Below are 24,060 nucleotides of genomic sequence, written 5' to 3' on the forward strand. Positions count from 1 at the left end.
ATCGCCTCCTTCCTAACCGGAAGAACCCAGATGATCTGCCTACCTCCTTTCACCTCAAACCCCAAGAGCATCATCTGCGGTGTCTGTCAAGGGTCATCCCTCTTCAACACCTACATAATACCCCCTGGCAAACATCATCATCACCCATTGACTGAACATCATATCCTACGCAGACGACACCCAGCTCCTCAGTTATCAGAAGATTCTCCACCACAAGAGCCAACTTCCACAGATGCATGATGAGCATCGCTGACTGCATGAGGAACAGCTGAATGAAATTCAGTACCAACAAAACTGAGGTTCTGATCTTCGGGAACCACACCTGCCCTTGGAACAACTCTTTTGAGTCCCACCTAACTATTCCCGCAACTATAGCACCATCCTTGACAGCAAACTCACAATGAAGAGCCAGATCAACTCAAGTCTTTCTTTTTCTTTTCTTTTTAGCCTTTTATATAGCGTGAACTAGACCCGAAGGTATCAGAGCGCTTTACCTGAGCACCAGTTTCGTTACAGACAAACACAAATTTTTTTCTTGTTAGGCACAGGGAGATTAAGTGATTTGCCCAGAATCACTGGGTGTTGGGCGTCGTTGCAGAGACTCGAACCCGGTTACCCAGCTTCGAGGTCGACCGCTCCAGCTGTGAGGCTACATCCTCCCCCAGTCTCATCTGCCTGCTTCTTCACTCCTCACATGCTCCAGAAAATCTTCAAATGGCTCCCCATCAGCATGAGATGAGCCATCACTGAAGCCCTGGTCACAAGCCTGCTGGACTACAGAAACGCACTCTACGCCGGAATCACCAATCACCTCCTGAGGAGACTGCAGATCATTCAGATCGCTGTGATCAGATTCATCCTCGCCCTCACCAAACCGACCCACATCAACGCCCCCCCCCCCCCAACTCAAGAAGCTCCTCTGGGGCCCCAGTCAAAATAGATGTCAATTCAAGATGCTGATCTACACCTACAAAGCCATCCATGATCAAGGACCAGCATACATCAGCCAGTGCATGAACTTCTACCTACCTTTCAGACAACTGCACTCCTTCACCCTCTCCCTTGCACTCACACCCTCATATCCCCCGAAGCAACAGTGGAGGTCACTCCTTCTCCTAACCGAATCCTGGAATGGCCTCCCCCTTCATATCTGGGCCCCAACCCTCTCTTTCAGAGTTCAAGAAGAGACTCAAGACCTGGCTATTCAACTGAACCCCTCAAAGCAGCAGCTCTCAGTGCCTGGATACCCACCTGGGTGATTAGCCGCGCTCTACAATTCCTATTCATCTTTATTAAGCAGAGTGATTGTTTTTGCCTGTTCCACAAATGCTCATATTGAGATTAAAAACATTCTTGCTCACCTATGATCAGTTACTGGATTAGTTAAAAAAAATATTGCCTCAAGTCTCCTACTGCAAACCAGTCAGGTTATCTGCTTATTACCCAGATGGGTGACACTCCTATATTTTATTTTACTTTTCAAATTACTCGAGGGAACGTGTTCACCCTCTTTTTTATTGAGACACATACTTTTCTCATTTACTGTGTAGCCCACCTCAAATTGGGGCTGCGTACAAATTCCCACACCACTGTGTAAATGCATTCTGTGTCTTTCGCAATCTGGTCAGACTAAACTATTTTTGCTTTGTGCAGTCTCAACTCTCATTTGCAATATGACTATCACCAATCCCTAACCAAAGGCACATCTCACTTCTTCCAGACATTCTGTAATTTTACAGTCAAATCAAACAAAAAAGCTGATTTGAGGCTCACCCACCTGGATTTTTCTTGCATTCTGTCTCTTGCTCATTTCTTCATCAAGCTTCATGCTATACAATTTTGCACGGAGAACCTGCATCGCTTTTTCTTTATTTTTGATCTGAGACCTTTCTTGTTGACATTCAGACACCACACCTGTTTAACAAAAAAAGCAACAGAAAAAAAAGATTATATAATAAATTAACTAATGGTATGCTTTAGGAAATCACAGATCGAATGTAAAATGGTAACCTCTTAAAGGTTTCTTTTCCATAATACTTATTAAAACTCAAACGTCATCATTGAATAGGATATTAAATAACTATTAAAAACAATTGCTTTTTTGCTAGCTGTCCTATTCCTGCGATGTATAATTAGTATCTTAAAGAGGACTCTAATTTTTTACATAGGACAGCTAGGCCTGCCACAGAGAAAATAGTTTTTAGGGCATAGTCAATGTAGGGACATGGAAATATTAATAGACTATCTGTCCCACATCTAAATATCCTGCACTCTGCCTTGTGAAAAATAGTTATTTTGACAAGTCACACCACATGTTTTACACTACATAAGTTAGCCTACACAGAGTAGGCCTGAAACCATGTTTGCATTGCCACTATAGTGGATGGCACAATAGGAGTTGCAGTCCACTTGTGGCATTTAATTTCCAGGACCTGGAAGTATTTTCTACACTATATACTTGGGATTTACAGGCAAGTTAAATGTGTAAATCAAGAATAAGCCAATTTACTGATATTTAAAGGAGAAACGGGGGCAATTTACTCCTGGTTAGTGGGGTTAAAGTGAACAGAGTTCTAAATCTAGCAAAAATAGCATTCTGAAAAAGGTGAAAAACATGTGGTGACCACACACAAATGGCAGATTTCCCACACTAAGTGTGCCCTTATTTTTTGGTATTGCCATTACTACATGAATTGGAAACATTTAGAGCAGTGGTGGAGCTTTAACATTAATCTTTCCCCATCTGAGTTAGCAAATCACATTAAGCAGAAGTAATGATTGAAACCTTGAATGATTGTTTTAATCCGACATGGGCCAAATAGTATTAAATATTTAAGGATGCACATTTAGGAAATACCAATTTTCTCTTTCTGGCTAAATAAACAAGATTACTGCAGGAGTCAAAGGTAAAATGACATAATGGAAAAGACTATGTACCACTAGGTTTAGTTAGGATGGAGTACAATAGAGTATTGCTAGGATAAAGTACAATAGAGTATATCAGTATCTTACAGGCACTGTTTTGTAAGTCCTTTAGGCAATTAGACAAGCTCCAAGAATTCCTTATATAAACTATGTCTGTAAGTAGGTTATATAACAACTGTTTTTAAATATATTTTTATAGCACTTGGCAGTTTTCAAAAACTGTGGATAAGAGATTTAGCTAATAATCATTTTCACAATCATAAAGGTATGGACCTCGTAAGGATGGAGGTGAATTTCTCCTTAATGGAATTCAAACTCGTAATCGCAGTTCAAAGAAAGCTTTGAATTTTGCAGCATTAGAAGATGCAGTAATTTTATGCATAAAATAATTAATTTAGTTACGTCTAAGGTGACTTTCTTAGTCCTTGTCCGTGGGTTCCCTTGCAGTATCGGCCTGGGGGTTACAGACCGCCTAACAGAGACAAAAAAAACTGCCATCACTGCTGCTTAAATAAAGCTATTTATATCTGGTACCACACTCTATGTTACATCCTACACCAACATGCAACCTTCCCTTGAATAAAAGCAACTATTCCCCAATACCCCATTTAGAAGGAGGAGGCAAAAAGTTTTTTTGTTTGGAGTATGTGAGAAAGTGCCATCTTTCTTGCATGGTATGCCCCCCACATTTTGCTGAATTGTTGATGTGCTTTGACTGAGTGTGCACTGGGCTCTTCCCAATCAGGTGCCCAGGGTCTGTGTTCCTTCCCTAAAACTGTATTGAAGCCTAAACCCAATTGGCATCTATGGCCACATGTCAGCCCCTGGTAAATGGTACCCTAGGTACCCAGGGCCCTGTGACCAGAGAAGACCCCCAAGGGCTGCAGCACTTATTGTGCCACCCTTAGAGGTCCTGTACCCTGACACACACACACACTGCCTTTGCTGGCTGAGTGTCTTGGTGCATAACAAAACAGAGTCGACATGGCACACTACCCTGTGTGCCATGCCCACAAACACACTGCCCTGGCTTACCTCAGTCACCCCTCTAGCTGGGTGCACTATGCCAGTGGTGAGGGTACAGGTGCATGAGCCCTCTACCCCTACAGTACCCAGGTCCATTCCTGGGCACTGTAAGTGCAGTGCTGCCATTAAGTGTATATGGTGCTGGGAAATCGTCATCACAAACTCCACAGCACCATGATGGCTGCACTGAAGACTGAGAAGTTTGGTATCAAACTTCTCAGCACATTAAACTCACACTGATGCCAGTGTGGGATTTAATGTAAAATGCACGACAGAGGGCAACTTAGAGTTGCCCCCTGAAACTAACCAACAACCCGTGTCCTGACTGAGAGGCTGCCTAGGCTGCCACCCAGCAGACAGGTTGCTGGCCCCCTGGGTAGAGAGCCATCCGCTCTCGAGGGCCTTCAAAAATGCACATCCTGGGGCGAGGTGCTAAGCCTCCTCCCCCAGGATGGGCAGGGGAAGCTTCAAAGGCATGCCGCCTTTGTGAGCCTGCCCAGACCACTTGCTGTACTCAGCAACTGGTCCCCACCGGTTCTGACCTCCACTCTGGCGGGAAGACTGGCGGGAAAACCCAAGGGAGGAAAGGGGGTGTGCCAGCCTCTGCCAACCCCACCCTCAGGTGGGGGAGGCGAGGTGAAGCACGACCCCGGGCTCTCGCCATCCTGAGGATGGGGAGCCCTACCCAATCAGGACTAGGCTCCTGCCCCCCTCCCACTGGGGAGTGGCAGGATAGGGGGTGTACTCACCCCAGGAAAGGGACCCATTGGTCCCTGACCTTTCCCTACCTGTAACACCCCTAAATTTGGTATTTAGGGGCACCCTGAACCTTCCTTTCGCAGATCCTGATTTTGAAACAAGAAGAAGAACAAGAAGAAAGAAGACCTGCCGTGCAGCTGCTAACAAGAGGATGACACCAACTGACTTGGCCCTAGCCCTACAGGCCTGTCAACCCTCGAACCTGCTCCTGCTAAATCCCGGCGTCTCCTGTGGTCAGCAACCTCCAAAACCCCGGAAGACCCGACTGCCTTGCTCATCTAAAGACTGGGACTCCCACGAGCAGTGGTTCTGTTCAAACAGCAACAACCCCTGGTGCCAGCCAGGAACCGCAAATCCAGCACACACTGCACCCACCGAGCCCGGCCTGTGCCTGAGTGAACAAAGACCACGAGGGTGTCCCCCCGGCGACTGTGACCAAGAATCCAGCACCCAAGGACCCTCCTCGACGCTCCTGATGACGCCTGCAGCCTCAACTCCAGAGACCCCCCCAACCACGACCAGCAGAGTGTAAGATTTCCCGACATCAAAAGACACCCCTGCACCTGGTGCCCTGCGGCCCCCTGTGCCCAGCTCCTGGGTGCCTACCTAACCTACAGCTCCCCAACTTACCTCTCTAAGTGGTGGTCGCACCTGAAGAATCTCCATACCTGAGCTTGCAAACTTTGTTCATCTTGCAGCTTCTCCATTGAAATACATTGAGAGCCCGACGGCTCAAAAGCACCCTGCACCCAGCCGCCCGAGTGCCTCTGGAACTGCAGCATCTGTCCTACTCTACTTCCCCACTTGCCCTGAGTAAGTGACCAGGAGCTCAGCTCCCACAGCCGCGTGGCCTGCCTGCTAGCAGCCACCAACCAAAGGCCCCCTGCCCGCCATAGGCTAACATTGGGCCTACTCTCTCTGCACCCGGCTGCCCCTGTGCCGCTGAGGGTGTAACAACTGTACCTACCTGACCATGGGAGACCCCTGAGTCTATGCCCAGAACTTTAAATCTGCCAGTCGAGTACTTACCTGAAAGCCGATAACCTACATTTTCTCCATAGAGTAACATTGACTGGTTTCACTTGGATATTCTTCCAAGTGTCGAGTTTTGAAACTTTAAAATATTCACAAAAAATCAGCCGATCAACGAAAACGAAATGACTCATACAAACCAATTGGCCTAGAGTTCAGTTCTTGAGTGTGAGAGACCATTTGCTGACTGTGTACAACAAATGTTTTACACTGTCCTCTGATACTGCCTTACTGCTCGACCAAGCTACCACTTTAGAGAGTAAGGTTTAACCTCTGCCAAACCTCTGGGGACTGTGGACTCTGTACACCCCGTACCCTACTTTGGTGCAGTATATACAGAGCCACTTTCTTACAGAGAATGGCTGAAGGAAGCTGCTAATAACGGAAGAATGTTGGGATTAGGATTAACAGAATTATAAGAATTGTAATAATGTCCTACTTCTAAATTCTCCCTCTCTCCCATTCTCAACCAGTATAAAGACCTGACTGCACATAGAAAGTTAATGGTAGAGGTGAAATAAGAAGATTAAGTTTTGCAACAGGGTTGCAAAGACTCAAGTGAATAATGCCAAGAGAGTTGATGGGAAATAGACTACATTGCTTCTCTACATACATCTGAGAGGTACATGTCTGAAGAAAGTCAATGAAGCTCCTATGGTGAGCTGGACTGTGCTTGAACATCAGATGAAATTGTTCGACCCTTGCGAGGTACATCAACAGGAGATGCAGCATGTGATTTATCTAGAAATGTGGTCTTAGTCATCACTAGGTAAAAGTTAGTTCTCTCCTGAGGTGACAACCCCAATTCGAGCTGGGTAAAAGAGTCCCAAAGGTGCATCATTGTCGCAGCCAAAATCTACTGGTTTAGGCAGATTTCTGTAATCATTTTGGGAACAAAGGATGTGTGCGTCCTCAGCACTAAACTGCCCTAATGAAACACTGGGTGCGGTTAAAAATTCTATTGGGCTTGAAACTCATTAATGCACCTGGCTATTGTAATGAGGACTAGAAAGACAGCCTTCCTGGTAAGGATCCTCATCCTACACAAAGATTTGCCCTGAAAGGGTGTGGGCATTCATCTGACCCATAACACATTCTCATCCCAACTCATACTGTGACATCTGGGGGAAGAAGCCATTACAGCTGCCCAGACTGGTTTCTGAATATCTCTTAGGCAGCTCGAAAGGATTCCGCTGGCATGTTCATGTAGGCACAAATGACTGCAAGATAATTCTCCAGGAATTCACTTGAATGCCTGATTATGGTACATGTCTGAAGGTGCCATAGTTGACTGAGCAAGTTTGATAAGTGATGTCCTTTGACAGGATCCAACCTCAGAACCTCAGGCACCTACTTTTGTACGGTGCTTTGGTAGGGGTCTTCCAATCTCTCCTTTCCACAGGCAAAGTTTTCAAATCTCACAAAATAAAAAAAATCACGATTCTTTTTTTTTCAAGCATGTTACGTTACGTTGATCTTTAGAAGATAACCCAGGAAAGTTGTAGGGGCCATCCACCGATTCACCACAGCAACAACGGCTGAATGGAATCACACCTAAATTTACGAAGAAGTAGATCTTTCGTAGGAATACACACTTTTTGTGATAGGGAACAAATCAGTTCAGCAAGGTCTGAAATATTTGAATAGTTAAAAATGGCCCATGGGCTTTGAGGGGATGTTTTGAACATCTGAACCATTAATTCGCATATTATCTGGCGTTCCGCCAATCGAGTGATCTAACTAGCTGACCACTGCAGGTAGATTTTTGTTGCACATGCTATTACCTGATACAATGGATTGGAAGCTATATTTGTGGAGTCCTATCTCAGAAAACAAAATATGGTGCAATGGGGCACGAAAAGCTTTCACAAACCCCTAGCAACATGGGATTGCAGTGCTAAGCTTGCCTTACAAATACAGAAAAATTAATTTTGCTTCAGTATACACTAATTCAAGCTAAAGACCTGCAGTTATCCACCCACCACTCGGACATGCTGGACCAGCAACATCAGGAGCTACAGTAACGATAAGTGTGGAAGGATATTTAAGTGCGCTAGAGAGCACCACCCCTCCCCACCAGGAAGGATGTAGAGTGATCAATCAAGGGCAGAATCTAGACTCAAAAGTTAAACAAAATAATTTAACAAAAGTAAAAAATCCATCACAGACTAAAACGGACATTCGCAGATTCTTTGGAGTAGCGTCCTATTTTCAAGGCACGTCAATTTTGGGCCGTGCAGATAAAAATAGTAAACCAGCAGTTCTGCAAGACTATTTGCAGTTGATAACTGAAGTCTGCAGCTAATAGTCAGAGATCTTATTATGTGAAAACCATGTGCAGGTTGTTCATGGAGCCTAGACAAAGAGCATACATGAAAGTCATGCTCTGTCCTCTCATCCAGAGGTGCCCAAACAGAGGCCACAGACAGCATTTGCCTTAAAACGACATGCAAGGTATGTTTTTTTTATTCAGAATTTAAAATAACCTTCACTGAAATTCCCTTAAGCAATTTCACTTGAAAAAACGTTTTGTTGCAACGCAAAGATCTGAAATCAGTTAAAATGTGTCTGTTATGGTAGCAAGTCATTTATAACTGCCCATGACCTCACAAGTTACAGTATTGCATCAATAAAGCTTCTTTCGCAGCTCAGACAGGCAACCAAGGTCTGATGAAATACAAAACCATGGGCAATGGCAAAATAAGAGTATAACAAGGTGGGACATAGGAGTTTTGAGCATCTTGGTACCTGCATACAAAGCTCAAAGTAGAATCTTGGGTGAGGGCACTTTCAGGATCTCACCAAAGGCCAGGCTTTGGACCTGGGGAACACTGGAGATGGTTGAAGGCCTTAACCAATGGTTGTTAGAAGTAAGGACGCTATGTTTCCACCGGCAGATGTTTCGTCTAAGGCTAAAAATCTTGGTTTTCAGATTGATTTTTTTTTTTTTTTAAATATATTTTTATTGCAGGAATCAGTAAATCGTTACATAATTAACCAGCATAATATAACAAGCAAGATCAATGAGACACACCCCTCCGTCCCCCCGCCGTAAGTTTCTTACACAGCCATTCAGCCAACAACCCTAGGGTCGGGCGGCGAAATTCAATGGGGGCTCAGAAGGATGTCGAGGCCGGTCCGGATGATCCACTGTCCTTCGTCTGCTTTTCCAAACAAGCCTATAAACCCAGAAAGAAAAACCCCACCCTCAAAACGCTACGAACCAAAGAGAACCCACCCAACCCCGCCATCAGCGCACGGCAACAACCTCAACAGGATCTGCTAAAGGACCCATGGGGAAAGCAACAGAGCTGAAAAGTGCAATCGTCTATCGGGACTTGGGGCGAGCTGCTTCCTCACTTTCAGAGTCGCTGGGGGCGCAATAATCCCTAAGGGCCTGCACTAACGTCTCCCACTCCAGCGCTGCCTCCTGTGCCTTCTCATTACGCTGCCTCCAAGCTAGCTGGTATCTTAGCGTGCTCTCCCCCGTCGCCCACTTCAAAAGTTCGCTGCGCCACCGGCCTCCTGTCGGACCAGCTTGTGCCTTCCAGTTCCTGGTCACCTCTCGCTTAGCAAGGAGCAGCCCTAAATCAATGAACTTGCTAGATATTTTGTTCTTGGGGGTATGAGGGAACCAGTGCAGGAGTCCCACCGCCGCGTCAAACGATAAGGATCTCCCCGTCGTCTCCTCCAGGGTCTTCCCCACTTCTACCCAATAGGATGACAATCCCGGGCAGGCCCACAGCATGTGGAGAAGGTCCGCCTCCTGGGCCGGGCACCTGGGGCATTCCGCCGAATTCGTAGCAAAATATCGCCTGATTTTCACCGGGGTCAGATATGCTCTATGGAGCACGTAGTAGTGGACCAATTGAAAGCGGGCGTGGCGTGTGCCCTTCCAGGCTCGCCGCACCAGCTGGGACCAGGTCGTCTCCGGGATCTCCTTGCCAATGTCCTCCTCCCAACGGTTTCTCAGAGTAGTGAGGGGAGCCAGCCCCTCATTGATCAGTCTGCCATAAAGGCAAGTGACCGCCTTCACCGTGCCCGCAGACATCATCACGTATTGGCATACCGGGGATAAAGGAGGTTCCTCCTGCCCGCATTTCCAGTGCGCCTGGATCGCTCGGACAAGGGCCGAGTGCAGCAGAAAGTCGCCGCGGGGAATCCCGAAGCGATCAATGAGCTCCTGAAAGGGCAAGAGCGCCCCGTCCTCGTATAGGTCACCTATTAGCTGTAGGCCGGCGTCCTCCCAGTTCGCCAACTGTGACCAATCGCCACCATGGGGCAAAGCCGTTAGCATCCCCAGAGGTATTTCGGGCGCATACGGTGTTCTCAGGTGGCCCCGGGCGTGAGCTCGGTTCCAGCACAGGTGAACGGTCCGTTCCTCCATCGACAAGTCCTGCAAGGCCAACCGTTGTCGCATCGCTATGAAGGAGAGAACATGCCTGGCCATACCCGTTCCCCTCCTGTCCTCTGGGCCCCGGAACTCCCGGGCGATCTCCTGGGTGAAGGTCTGGAGCTGCGCCGCTAAATAATACTTTTCGAAGTCCGGCACCGCGAGCCCACCCTCAGCCTTCGGCCGCGTCAGGGTCTTGAGGGCCACCCGCCGGCGGCCCAAGCCCCAGAGGAATCCGACTATCATTGATCGTAATAGTCGAAACGTGGCCGGTGGGACCCAGATCGGTAGTGTCCGGAAATAATATAACAACCGGGGAAGCGCCACCATTTTAAGCAAAGCAATCCGCCCTGCCACCGAGAGCGGTAGCGTGGCCCAGAAGTCCATACTGCCTCGAAGTGCTCGAGTGCCGCGGGCAATGTTCCCAGCCAGGAGGTCAGAAGGTTCATGATAGACGTACACCCCCAGGTACTTAAAGCAGTCGGGTTCCCATCTAATCTCCCTACTTAGAGCAGGGGTAGGGGTGCCCCTGCGAACCGGGAAAAGACAGGTCTTAGTCCAATTCACTCGGAGGCCCGAGACCTCCCCAAACTCCGTGAGCGCCGTCGCAGCTCCATGTAAGGCAACGAGCGGGTCCTCTAGGAAGAGCAGCAGGTCGTCTGCATACAGCGAAATGTAGTGCGGGCCCGAAGGAGTCCACAGGCCCGTGTAATGGGCTCCCGACCGGAGATGCAGCGCAAGTGGCTCCACCGCCAGCGCAAAGAGAAGTGGGGATAACGAACATCCCTGCCTCGTGCCTCGTTCCACCGGATATTGTGAGGAAATCAGCGGTCCCGCCCGAACCCTGGCCGATGCCGAGGCGTACAGAACCCTGGTCCATCTGATGAAGCCCTCACCGAGGCCGAACCTCCGTAGCACAGTGCAAAGGTAGTCCCATTCCAGGCTATCAAAAGCCTTCTCTAAGTCTACCGATAAGACAACCGGGCACGGGGCGTCCACAAGCGGTTCCCCTAGCAAGCGGAACAACCTACGAATGTTCATGGTCGTGTTACGCCTGGGGATAAAGCCAGCCTGGTCCTCATGTACCAAGGAGCTCATGTGTCCTAGTAGCCTCGAGGCCAAGATGCTGCTCAGTATTTTATAGTCAACCGTCAGCATTGATAAGGGACGGTAAGACCCCGGATCGGATGAGTCCCTTCCGGGCTTGAGGAGCGGGACCACCAATGCCTCGCACATTGAGCCCGGGAGTCGCCCAAGCCTCTTCGCCTCTCTGTATACTATCAACAACCTAGGGGCTAGGAGATCAGCATAAGCTGCATAGAACTCCACAGGAAGGCCGTCCAGGCCCGGGGTCTTATTCCTCGCCATCTTTTTAATGGCGCTACGGATCTCCCCCAGTTCTATGTCGGACCCCAGGGCTTTCGCCACGTCCTGCTCCACTGTTCGGATCTCTAGAGGCCGTAGATAATTATCGAACAGGTCAGGGTCTCGGGCAGAGCGACTGCGGTACAAGCGTTCGTAATATTGCCGGTAGCAGCTCAGAATCGCAGGCTGGGTGTACACCTCGGTTCCGTCTGCCTTGCGCATGGACGTCGTCAGTGAGGACTGACGCGTAGGGTTGGCCAGCCATGCCAGCAGCGCGCTCGACCTATCCCCCTCTGCGATGGACCTAACCGTATAGGCCTTGTAGTCAAAACAGCGAAGCCGTTCGACCTCTGCCGCCACCGCCTCCTTCGCTTCCGCCGTGCGTGCCTGTAATTCAGGGCGCCCGGGGCGGCGTAGTTCCAGCTCGCGGAGTTTTCGATCCGCTGCCTCTAGGTCGGCGAGGATAATTCGCCTCATGCCGACCTTTTTAGAGATACAGTACCCCCTCACCACCACCTTAAAAGCGTCCCACTCTAACGCTTTCGAGCTCGCGGTGCCACCGTTGGACGCAAAGTACTCTGAGATCTTATCACCTAGGTCCGCCCTGAAAACACTGTCCTCAAGGATCTCGGGCCGTAATTTCCAGGTAGGCACCGCAGGCACCCCGGGAAACCAACGAAGGTCCAGCAGGAGGGGGTTATGGTCTGATATGGTCCTGGTCAAATATTCAGACCGGACCGCTGCTGAAACCAGTTCGGGCGAGCTAAGAAATCCGTCCAGTCTAACGTGCAACTCATGGAGGCTCGAGAAGTAGGAGTAGTCCCTAGTTGTGGGGTGTTGCGCCCTCCAGATATCCGTTAGACCCCAGTGAGTCTGCCAGTCCCTACGACCCTTAGCCATGCGACGAACCGGAGAATCGGGGAGGGGTGGATGCGAGCGGTCAGTGTCTACATCCACTACTGAGTTGAAATCTCCACCGAGCAGGAGGGGCCCGGAGAAGAAGTGGGCCAACGAGCCCGATAACCTGGAAAGGAAGGCAGTCTGGTCCACATTAGGAGCGTACACACAGCAAACGTTTAGGTCTCTCCCTCCCAAAGTCCCCGAAATGGCCACATAACGCCCCTCTGGATCTATCACTGTTTTCGTGACCTGGAAGGGGACCCCAGCTCTAACCCAGATCAGCGCCCCTCTGGCATACGCGGAGTACGAAGTGCAAAAGACCTGCCCCCTCCACCTACGCTGTAGCGCCGCCCCTTCCGCCTTGTTCAGATGAGTCTCCTGCAGCAGCGCCATTTGTATCCCCCTACGCACTAAATAAGCGTGGACTTTGTGACGCCTGGACATAGTATGAAGCCCCCGCACGTTCCAAGTAACATTTCAGATTAGCAACATCAGCCATTGTCCCATATCGTTCTCGCAAAGTCTCCCCATCTGGGTCCCAACAAAGAAAGGACATCGATCACCTCAGCACTGATGGCGGCCATTTTCCCCAACCAAAACTTAACAACCCAAGTGTGAACCAACTCCCCATCCACCCTCCCCAGAACAGGACCCAAATAGTACCATCTAGTTCCCATCCAAACCATACCCTCCAACAACCCACTTTCCCCTACTAATCCTGCGGTCGCCACCGTAGGAAGGCCTTAAGGGCCAGGTGCGGGCCGGGCGGAGGCAGTGGGCCCTCGACGCTCAGGCCACCAGGACTAAAGCAAGCCCAAAACAGTGTAAAAAAAAAACCCCCCTCGGGGCAAAAACAGGGCACCCCACCCACCCTTCCCCAGGAGTCAGCCTCTATTGTCGGCACCCGCCACCCCCCCGCCGGGCCCCCTCCCAAAATGAAGTAGCTCACCCCGTTACCCCTGTCCATCCAGAAGGTCCTCCACCGATTTCGGTGTGATCACCGGCGTATGGACGCTGTCAGTCACTGATTCCTCGGAGTCCGTTGGAACCCCCTCGCCACCAGGGTCCGCTTCCTCCTCAATGGCATCGTCCCGTGAGCCAGACAGCACTGATAACACCTCTAGTACTCCCTTCCGCTCCGTCGATGTCTCTGCAGTTGAGGGACCTCCTGAGCGGCCACGGCGACTCCGAATCCTCTTGGATCGCCGTCTCTGCTCCGGCTCCGCCGCCTGCTGAGATGAGGAGCCGAAGCCATCTTTACCCGCTCTATAGAGTTCAAGCCAGTTACAGACGTCCTCTGGGGCATCGAAGAACTGAGTTTTGTCATCGACAATTATGCGGAGCCTCGCAGGATATAGGAGCGAGTACTGGATGCCCTCGCTCCTGAGCTCGCGCTTGACCGCCAGGAAGGAAAACCGTCTGCGTTGAGTTTCATAGGTGTAATCCGGGTAGATGTTCACCTGGCTGTTCGCCACTTTGAATGGTCCATTATGTCTGGCGGCATTGAGGATGAGGTCTCTGTCCCTAAAGTGCAATAACCGTGCCACCACCGGTCGCGGGGCACGTCCCTGCTGCGGTGGCCTCGCTGGGACTCTATGGGCACGCTCCAGGGTGTAGAAGGAGGATAGACCCTCCGGGGCCACCGTGTCTCGAAGCCAGGCCTCCAAGTATGCCACCATGTCGCCATCCTCAATCTTTTCCGGCAAGCCCACCACACGAATGTTGTTCCTCCTGTTACGGCCTTCCGCATCCTCCGCTCTCCGCTCCAGGGCCGTAATCCGGGATAGAGCATCCTTCATAGCCGCAGTCAAGGTTCGCTGTGCCGGCTCCAAGGTTTTCACCGAGCTCTCCACTTCCTTGACCCGGTCCGAAAGTTTGCCGTGGTCCGCTCTAAGGAGACCTAGGCTCGTCGCTACCTGGGCAATGTCCTGCTGGAGGGTTGAGCGCGTGGTCGCTATCGCCTCTAAGACGCGGTCAAATTGCTGTTGCATTGACGCACCGCCAGAACTCTCCGGGTCCCCACGTTCCTCTTTGTCCTGGGTCTCCGAGTCTGAGGCGGCTGGGGTAGCCCCTTTGGCTCCTCTAGGTTTCCCCATGTCGCCGGGAGCTCTCCGTGCGGGTCCAGGAGCAGGCGTCTCCGAGTGCAGGTGCCGGCTATGACTCTCTCGGTTGCTGGGCCTCAGGTCGAGTGCCGGAGATCCCCGTCTCCAGGGCCTGTTGGACCGCCTCAGCTTCGGCTCGCGCCCCCAACACGTTGTCTGAGGGCACCGAGGAGGAGGCGGAGACAATCGTCGCCAGGTCAGGCAGGCCCGCACGGCCGATAGAGTCCCGGAGTGAGGGTCACCAGCTCCACCAGACGATTTGCGGCGCCAAAGGTTTGCGCCTCCCATGGAAGTGGGTCGGCCAGGAAAAAGTAGCCAAGAGCGGTGTAGGGAGTGGGGCCACCGTCGGGACCTCCAGACGTCCGCGTGCAGGATCCGCTATAGCGTGGGCATCCGCCCATACGAGTGCAATCCCCGTTGAAAGAGTCCGCTCTGACCGATGTCCAGATCCACCCACCACTGGGAGACGGCAGAGCAGGGGATGCACCGCTGCCGGTGATGTTCCTCCAGTCTAATGGATCCGGCCAAGGGGACAATGAAGTCCGGGCGCCATGTTGGGTCGCACTCCGCAGTTCCGCAAACTTCGATTTTTCGCCGGGTCACCGCTCGTGCAGACCGCGCCAAGGGCCCCGGCAGGTCTCCGTCGGGCCGATCAGCAGAATGCGGGGGCTGGGGTGCCCCGCAGCCTCCGATTTACAGGATAATCACGGGCTCAGTCCCGGAGCCGAGCTCTCAGGCGACCATCGCCAGCGGCGCTCAAGCCACGCCCTCTTGGTTTTCAGATTGATGATGGTCTTTCCTTCAGACCTCAGATCCTTGGGCTTGCGGGAAAATGTTTTGGCATCCTGAAGATGTTGCGCAAGTTTCTTCCGCTGTTGTCCTTGCAGCATAGAAAGATCACTGTGCAGGCGCTGATAGGCTCTCGCCTTGACTATGCGAATGTGCTCTATCTGGGACTGCCTAAATTTCTCCTTTCACGTCTGCAGATTGTGCAAAGAGAGCGAGAGCTTCTGACCTACTAAAAAGTCTGCATTGGCTCCCTATGTCTAAAAGGATCACCTTTAAGGCATTAACCCTTGCCTTTAAAGCACTTCATCAGGTAGGGCCCAAATACATTAGGAAGCGCTTGGCTTTCTATGTTCCTAGCAGAACTTTGAGATCTACATCTTTGTCCATGGCCTCTGTCCCTTCCATCAGACTGGCTAGAGTTGGAGGTAGCTCCTTCCGTCTTCTGGCACCTCAACGCTGGAACTCTTTGCCTGTCTCCTTGAGGAAAGCCAATAATTTATTGACTTTCAGGAAGGAGCTGAAGTCATGGCTCTTTGCCCAGTAATCCTTCTGTCTGCTCTCATCTGCCCTGGCCTCACTTCTCGGGTTTTTGTCAAAGCGCCGGGACACTCTTCGGAGTAGCCGTGCGCTATAAAAGATCCGAATTAACATAACATAACATAACATAACATAACATAACATAACATAACATGTGCAAGTCCACTTACAATTTTTGGCTAAGCTCAGCATGCTCTGGGTTGGGCACAGAACCTGGCCTTCAGACAACATCTACACCCAAAAAGCCATGCTAGTCATGGATTTTAGGCCATGAAAAGCATGATCCCGGTGCACCACATGCTCCAGAGCCTAGCCTACTGGGCAAAACAACTGGCTACTCGCAGCAGATTCTGGGAGCATACGCCTAACTTGGACGAGGTACTATACTTATTGCCTCCATCCCATAAGTGTTCTGGACATGTCTTTTGGTCACACCAAGCAAGCTCAGGGTGTAGAGCTAGCATTCCAAAAGGCCCTATAATGACAACCACTTTCCATACATGTGACTGATCTTAGCTTTCAGCCATGATCAGGAGATTCTGGGAGCACAGCCTGCCATTAGGCCAAGCTCAATGCCCTAGGGCCATATTCAGGTAGAAACACACTTTTGGCCTCTCAGTAACATTTCCACAATTTCAGGTAACAGCTATGTAGATAAGTAAGCATCTGCAAATACATTGATGATGTAAATGGTCATATGATATGGAACACCTAGATCTTATAGATGGCATCGTTGATGCCTTCCATGATATCATAAGAATAATCATAAGCAATGCTTTGGAAGGAGCTATGGATGCATAGCTGCTGCTAACTTGTAAATTTAATTGGTTGTCTATCATGTGAATAATATCCCTTCAACTTAAGCTGTTTGGGGACAATGTGTATTTTTTTGTAATTCACTATTTTGTCTTCTGAGTAAAGATCAATAAGGTGCCATTAACAAAGTATTTTTTTTTTGTAAATGTCTGTTGTAGATTCAAACAATTTCCAATTAATCACTAAAACATTTCCTACTGACGAACAGATCCAGTCTTAACTAAAGAAGCACTATTTATTGTTGACTTAGGCGGGGCTAGGGGAGGATGACAGATACAGAGACAGGGTGAGCGAGAATATATGCATACCTCCAAAAGCCACCCTGAACCATGTCCTTTTCCTTTTCACTGTGCTTACCTGTTGGAATGTGAACAATCCGCACCGCACTGTCAGTGGTGTTTACATGTTGGCCACCAGCTCCACTTGCTCTCTTCGTCTCAATTCTTAAGTCCTTAGGAATAATTTTCAGGTTGATCTGCAGAAAAGGGTAATAACGGTAAAGAATAAATATCACTCGAAACAAATACACTCGATTTATTAAATGTTTGCATAACATTTGGGGATGTGAGCCTTATTTTCCACTAAAACAGAAGCTGTGAACAAGCAAGAGGCCTTTGCGTAATCTCCTCAGGCTTAGTTTCTGATCAGCATTCAGCCAGATGCTTGGAGGATGACAGAGTGGAGAGTGGAGCCTTTACTTGTTGTGCAGTGCCGGCAACTCTGCTATGACCTTCTTCAGACTAGAGGCCAAAAAGTGTGCCTTCCTACTCACCCTGCACCTCCTGCTTCTGCTGATCCTGAACCTTCTGTCCTAGCAGCAGTTGCTGTTCTGCGACTAAAACAGACGTTTTTGAGGGGGGAAGATGGCGGCCGGCTAAGGAGCTCGGTCGGACGCTCCTGAGCTTCGGACAAAACTAGAAGACAGTCCGGGATGTCTGCGTCTGCATTTTGTCTGCATTTTGCCTGGTAATATGAACATTTATGGCTGTTAGGAACAGTTAGGAGCTGAAAACTATTTTACATGGAAAAGATACTCGGCCTCCCGACGGGTCCCTGTTTCAGGCAACCAGCATCGGAAGAAGCGGGGGGGGTTTCAAGGAGTCGGAGAGTCGAAAAACACAATAGCGGAAAAATAAAAATAAAATCCCCCTACTTTTCCCGCTGTATTGCCACTGTATTGCCGTACTGCTGTACCGCTATATCGCTATATCGACTCTGCGCATCAGCAGTCCGGTCTCCTACCTTGTAAGCAAACCCTCGAGTCCCCTTGCTTCAGTGTGTGGTGCGAGACCTTCCTTCGGTGCCTGGACGGTTGCGCTCGACGCACGGCGAAGCTATCGCCTGGCAACCGGGAGATTTTCCTTCCGGGTTGGCCAGGGTAGAGCTGCGGCCTCAGTGGCTTCAAGAAACTCAGTCCCTCGGCGCCTCTCCCACTCAAGCTTTCTCCCTGATTCCATTATAGAGGAGGTACAGAATACTTGGAGCCTCCAAGCCTGCATGCATCGTGCAAGCAGTACGCGCAGGGTGGAGGGAGAACAGCCCGAGCCTGTAGGTGGTCCTCAGAGCTTTAAACTCCATGATAGCAGCATCCCAATAAAAACAAATAGTCGGGCAGAATTTTCAGAAAAAGGAGGAGGAGGAAATAAAGGGAGTAAGGGTAAGGGTCTAAGTTACTGTCTCAGAAGCAAACAATTCTTCGAAAAAAATCCCTTGAGCGTAACGGACTCAGGCATTACCCCACTCAACACAAAAAAAAAAACTAAAAAATTAACTGGCTCAGGGAGAAACTCACCTAAATCAGTGCTTAAAGAAGGAAGTAGAGCTAAGGTGCCTTGCATTCCTATTGACTCAAACTGCCGGATAACTCCCTCGCTCAGGTCCTTTTTTAAATTACAAAAAGGTAATGGGCCAGACGTGATGAACTTATCTCTGGAAGAGGTCTCGCTACTACCCGAGCCTGTGTTGCCTTCATCGTCCTTTCCATCTACAGCTTCTCGGGGGTTGAGCCCGTTGACAACAGCTGAGGTCATGGCCACAAAATCCATAATAGAAAAAGGAGCCCCCGATATCCCAGTGGCCTCTCCTGCCTCACGATCCCCTCGGTTGTCACCTCCACAAAAGCAAGTGACTGCAACCCGGAGGGGGGGTGTCATCCCAGACGTTCCAGATGCTGATACTGAAATCATCTGCGAGGAAACGATCAGGGGAGGAGCAACAGGCGAGAAAGATACAGAAATATTAAACGCTAGAGACGAGGACGAGGATGAGGGTAGTACCTCTAGGGGTATGGGAGAATCTAACTCAGACAGAGTTCTAGCATTACTTCTGTCGGAAGTTAAGAGCAGATTTGACGTTTCAGAGAAAAATCAGTCGAAGATTCAAGATACCTGTGAGGCATTGGACATCAAATTAACTGCCCTCACAGGGAGGGTTGCAGCAGTAGAATTGGAAATAGAATCCCTTAATAAAGAAGTTAAAACACATAAGAATGATATTGACACTTTAAAACTTAATGAATGCTCCTTAAAACAGAAGATTGAGTCCTTGGAAAACCAATCCAGACGCAATAATTTAAGACTCTTGAATGTACCAGAGGGGGTAGAAAATGAGGATATTAAGAAATTTGTCCTTTCTCTGCTGGAAGAAAGCTTCCCCTGGGTCAAATCTGAGAACTTGGCAGAAGATATACAAAGAGTACATCGGGACCCCTTTGGGAGAAACAAACTAAAAAAGAACCCAAGGAAAATCCTAGTGAACTTCAAATCCTATACCCTTAAAGAGAAACTACTGTCGGAGGCCTTGAAAAAAGATAATCTTAAATGCAATGACTGGACCTATAAAATACGCTCAGACATCTCCAAAGTCACACAGGATAGACAATGGGAGTTAGGCCAGCTGATGCCTCAATTAAAGGCCTTAGGAGCCACTGTGCAGATGCGCTTCCCAGCCAACCTGAGAATCATGTGGCAAAACAAGATGTATAATATAAGGGAACCCAGGGAGGTAACGCTTCTAATGGACAAAATGAAGAACTCATAAGAAACAAAAGAAACTGCAGACTCCCAAATGGTTTATTGCATCTCAAAGTCCGGACTCAAGGAGCATGAATAAGGCCTATATGAGGCCCGCTAAAGGAAGAAGGGAGGTCCCCCGTGGGAGGGCACAAGTGAAGGAACATAAAGATCAAAATATAAAAAACAGATTCACTAGGGTGGGGAGCAAATTAGGGAAAAAACTACAAAAAAAATGTCCTCAAGTTGCAGAAATTAGAAAAATTGGAGAGAACCAGTATTGCATTCAGACTGTTCTAACAACCAAGGTCGTAAAAAACAAAAATGGATAATTATGTAAAGTCTAGTATCTTAACGTGGAATGTTAACGGTTTAAGAACACAAAAGCGGAGAAAAACCATATTCGAGTATCTAAAAAACTCGGCATGTGAAATCTTAATTCTACAAGAAACTCATCTGTTAAAACAAGAATGGGAAGATTTCACTAAAAATCTAAGATGGATAGATACTTCAGTTTGCACAAACCAGACATGCAATATAAAAGGCGTAGCAATTATTTTTAAAAAATCCTTGAATCTCAGAGTAATTTCCTCCAGGGTAGATAACAAGGGAAGATGGGCAATAGTAGAGGTAATTCTACACCAAAAACAGCTCACTATAGTGGGATACTATGGCCCCAACTTAGATGACCCGGAGCCCCTCCAGAACCTATATACACATTTACTCGATTTCTCATCTCCCATAATCTGGGGGGGGGACTTTAATATTACCATTGATCCAAAAACTGATAGATTTCCAGTTAAAAAGGGCATTTCTCTCCCAAAAATGAGGGAATGGCTGAGAATTTCAATGAAAGATCTAGGACTTAGTGATGTTTGGAGTCTTAAAGGAGACCAATCATTAAGGTTTACTTTCCAGAATAAAAGATTGGGCCACTCTTCTAGAATCGACTTCTTCCTACTAGATAGTACCTTAGCGGCAAGGGTAGAAAAAGTGGAGCATCTCCCGGCACATCTTTCGGATCATTCAGCAGTCAAAATAGTCTTGAAATTAGAACAGTCTCCCATCCATAGGAGATGGACGGTCGATAGATCCCTCTTCTTAGATCAATCCTTCATAAACCACCTAAAGGTAGAAACTACCCAGTTTTTTGAGCAGAATTGTGAAGGAATGAGCAGTCAGCTAGTCTGGGATACATACAAAGCAGTGGTGAGGGGTATTGTCAAGAGCTTTGCTGTCTTTAAAAAGAAAACTGAGAGACAACTGCTAAACAGATTAGAAGAAGAAATAAGAGTGATTGATATACAGCTCCAAAGGTCCAATTCAGATTTAACAACCAGATCTCTTAGTCAGGAGAGGAAAGATAAATAAACATCTTTAAGAGATTCTTTGGAGGCAAAGGTAAAAGAAAAGTGGGAGACGAGTAAACTTGCCCATCACGAATTTGGTGAAGGTTGTGGTAAGCTACTCGCATGGAAAATAAAATCGGACCAAGCTAGAAACAACATCAAAGAGCTTGTAGCAGGGAACCCCCCTACAAAAACCTTGGATGAAACAATCATTAAGGAGGAATTTGAGCAATTCTTTGGGGGCCTCTACTCTGAAGACTGCTTTCCCACAAAAGCACAGATAGATAGGTATTTACAGAACCTGAATCTCCCGAGCATCTCTTCGGCCCAGAGCATAGAACTAAATGATGAAATCTCCGTAGAAGAAGTTACTCAGGTATTAAAAGAACTTAAAAAAGCAAAAGCGGCAGGCCCAGATTCCATCCCAAATGAATTTTATATAGCTCTTCAGGAAACCTTATCACCCTACTTAACATCCCTCTTTAATGATATTTTTCTTGAAAAAAAGGGACAACCAACCTCATGGAATGAAGCAACAATAACACTAATCTTAAAACCAGAAAAAAATCCAGCCAAATGTGAATCTTACAGACCTATATCACTTTTAAATTGTGATTATAAAATCTATACACAGATTCTCACAAAGAGGCTGAGTAAATGTGTAGAGAATATCATTCATGAAGATCAAAAAGGCTTCATAAAAGGCAGGCAGCTACAAGACCTTACTCATCAACTCATAGGAGCAATAGACATTTCAGTCCATCAAAAGGCGCCCCTCTCTGTTATAACATTAGACGCGGCCAAAGCTTTCGACAGAGTCAACTGGGTCTTCTTACATGCCGTTTTAGAGAAATTCAAGTTAGGGGTCAATTTCTTGGAGGCCATAAGAAACATCTATAGCTCCCCTTCAGCTAAAATCTTAGTGAATGATAACCTGTCGGAAAAAATAGCTATTAAAAGAGGCACCAGACAAGGCTGTCCGCTCTCTCCCCTACTTTTTAACCTATATATAGAACCCCTTGCTCATTCTATCAGAAATAATTCAAGGATAAAACCATTCTGCCACAAAAACTGGATCAAAAAGGTTGCATTATATGCCGACGATCTAATGATCTTCAATAACAACTCCGCTGAATCAATCCCCGAAATTGAGCTAATGATACAAGACTTTGGTTACATCTCAGGTTATCAGATAAATCAATCAAAATCAGAAATCCTGGAGTGGAACACTACAAGCAATCTGCAGCTAGTGAAATCAAAGATCAGATACCTTGGGTTGGACATAGTCAAGGATATTGATGTGTTACCACAAATAAACTTTAACAGAGTCCTAACGGAAGTAAGGAAACTTTTGAAAACCTGGAGTGGGCTCCCCTTAACATTCTTAGGCAGATCTAACATCATCAAGATGGCCATTCTCCCAAAATTCACCTTTATTTTTAGCGCAATTCCCCTGGAATTCAATAAGTCTTCTATACTTAAACTACAGGGAGAACTAAACGGTTTTATATGGAACTCTAAATGTCCGAGAATAGCCTGGAAAAAACTAAGAAGAACAAAGATCCAAGGTGGTATAGCAAGTCCAGACATACTAGAGTATTGTAAGGCCTTTCAATTTAAACACACTAGGATACTCTTGCAAAACTATGAGGTATATCCACCACACCTACAAGCGATGGTAGACACAGGGGGCCATTTCCTTTTTAAATTTGGTCATCAAAAATTCTTTAAAAAGATTAAACTGAAAGTTCTTCTGTCGGCAGCTAAGTTATGGTTGCAAATCAGGAAAACTTTAAAGATCCCCTATTATAGTAAATACTCTCCAGTCTGGGATTCCCCCGGAACTCCGGACTGCCTTAAAGATCAACTGGCCTTACCGTTAAGGAGAGCTGGAATCCTGAACTGGGGGGAACTTATTCCAAATAACACATTGATTGGTTGGGATCTGTTAACATCTGCCACAGAAGATCGCCTATCAAAGTTTAAATATTACCAACTTTTGAGCTGGATAAACTCAATAACAGAACCATTTAAGGGTAACCAGCAACTGGAACTCAAGATGCTTGGAGTCAGTCTCCAAAAAAAAGAAGTATCATTGTGGTACTGGTCTCTAATAACAGCTGGAGAAGATCATTTTACGATTCCTGACTCGACCTGGGGGATCTCGCTGCCTACTACAGATCTTCAAGACATATGGCAAGTATCAATGGGGAAATGCTGGGGTATCATTCAGTCCGCCGCACTAAGGAGAAATCACATCTTCACTATCCACAGAGCCTACTGGACACCAAAAAAACTTTCAAAGTTCCAAAGCCATCAACAAGTGAAAAAATGTCCAAAATGCGGTGAAGATAAGGCAGATGATATACATATGTTCTGGCAGTGCCCCCATCTCGAAGAATTCTGGCTAAAAGTTGGTAAGACGCTGACGGACCTTCTTGGTCAACAAATAATTGTAAGTATGGAATTGGTAATCTTTGGGATCTTCAAATCATTTGTAAATACAAGTAATTTAGGTCTAAGACAGGAGAACCTACTTTTTGTATTAATTCTTTTAGCACGCAGAGAAATATGTATTAACTGGGTTTGCACCACACCACCTAAACACTTGGATTGGTGGAAATCTATTGGTAGAGTGAACAGATTAGATAGAAGCGGAAAGCCCAGGAAAAAATACAACTTCTGGGAAATTTGGGAGCATTTCTCTAATCCTTGTGACTAAAGTCCAATGATTTAACCCAGGCAATACACTAAATAATTAAGGGTGGATGGCCCCTTCCGTTGTGTCTAGGTGATAATTGGCTTCCAGCTGCAAGGAAAATCTTTCCATTGAAGGTTTTCGGAGTTGCCCAGGACAGCTGAAATAGCAGCTCTGGTCTCCAAACATCAAAACCTGCACAAGTATTGCAAAATGAGGACTAAGAAAAAAAAAAAAAAAAAAAAAAAAAACAGAAAGACTACAAGATCGCTACTCCATCATTCCATCAACATTAGGAAGAGGTTGAAGGGAGAGCAGATCAACGTGGAGGGCTTCGTCAAACATTGCCAGTGAGGGT

General features: G+C 47.6%; 1 protein-coding gene across 1 annotated transcript in view; it reads right to left on the bottom strand.

Moving 5' to 3' along the window:
- The window catches only part of MTRF1L (mitochondrial translation release factor 1 like), a 281,412-nt gene that overhangs the window by 92,104 nt on the left and 165,248 nt on the right, over positions 1 to 24,060 (bottom strand). The window contains exons 5-6 of the mRNA XM_085612095.1: positions 17,002 to 17,119; positions 1,778 to 1,914 (exon numbers count right to left, since the gene is read on the bottom strand). Coding sequence (XP_085468221.1) covers positions 1,778 to 1,914; positions 17,002 to 17,119 — 255 coding nt within the window. The remainder of the gene's footprint in view (positions 1 to 1,777; positions 1,915 to 17,001; positions 17,120 to 24,060) is intronic.

The sequence above is a fragment of the Triturus cristatus genome, chromosome 6, assembly GCF_964204655.1.
Source record: "Triturus cristatus chromosome 6, aTriCri1.1, whole genome shotgun sequence".
Taxonomy (NCBI): Eukaryota; Metazoa; Chordata; class Amphibia; order Caudata; family Salamandridae; genus Triturus; species Triturus cristatus.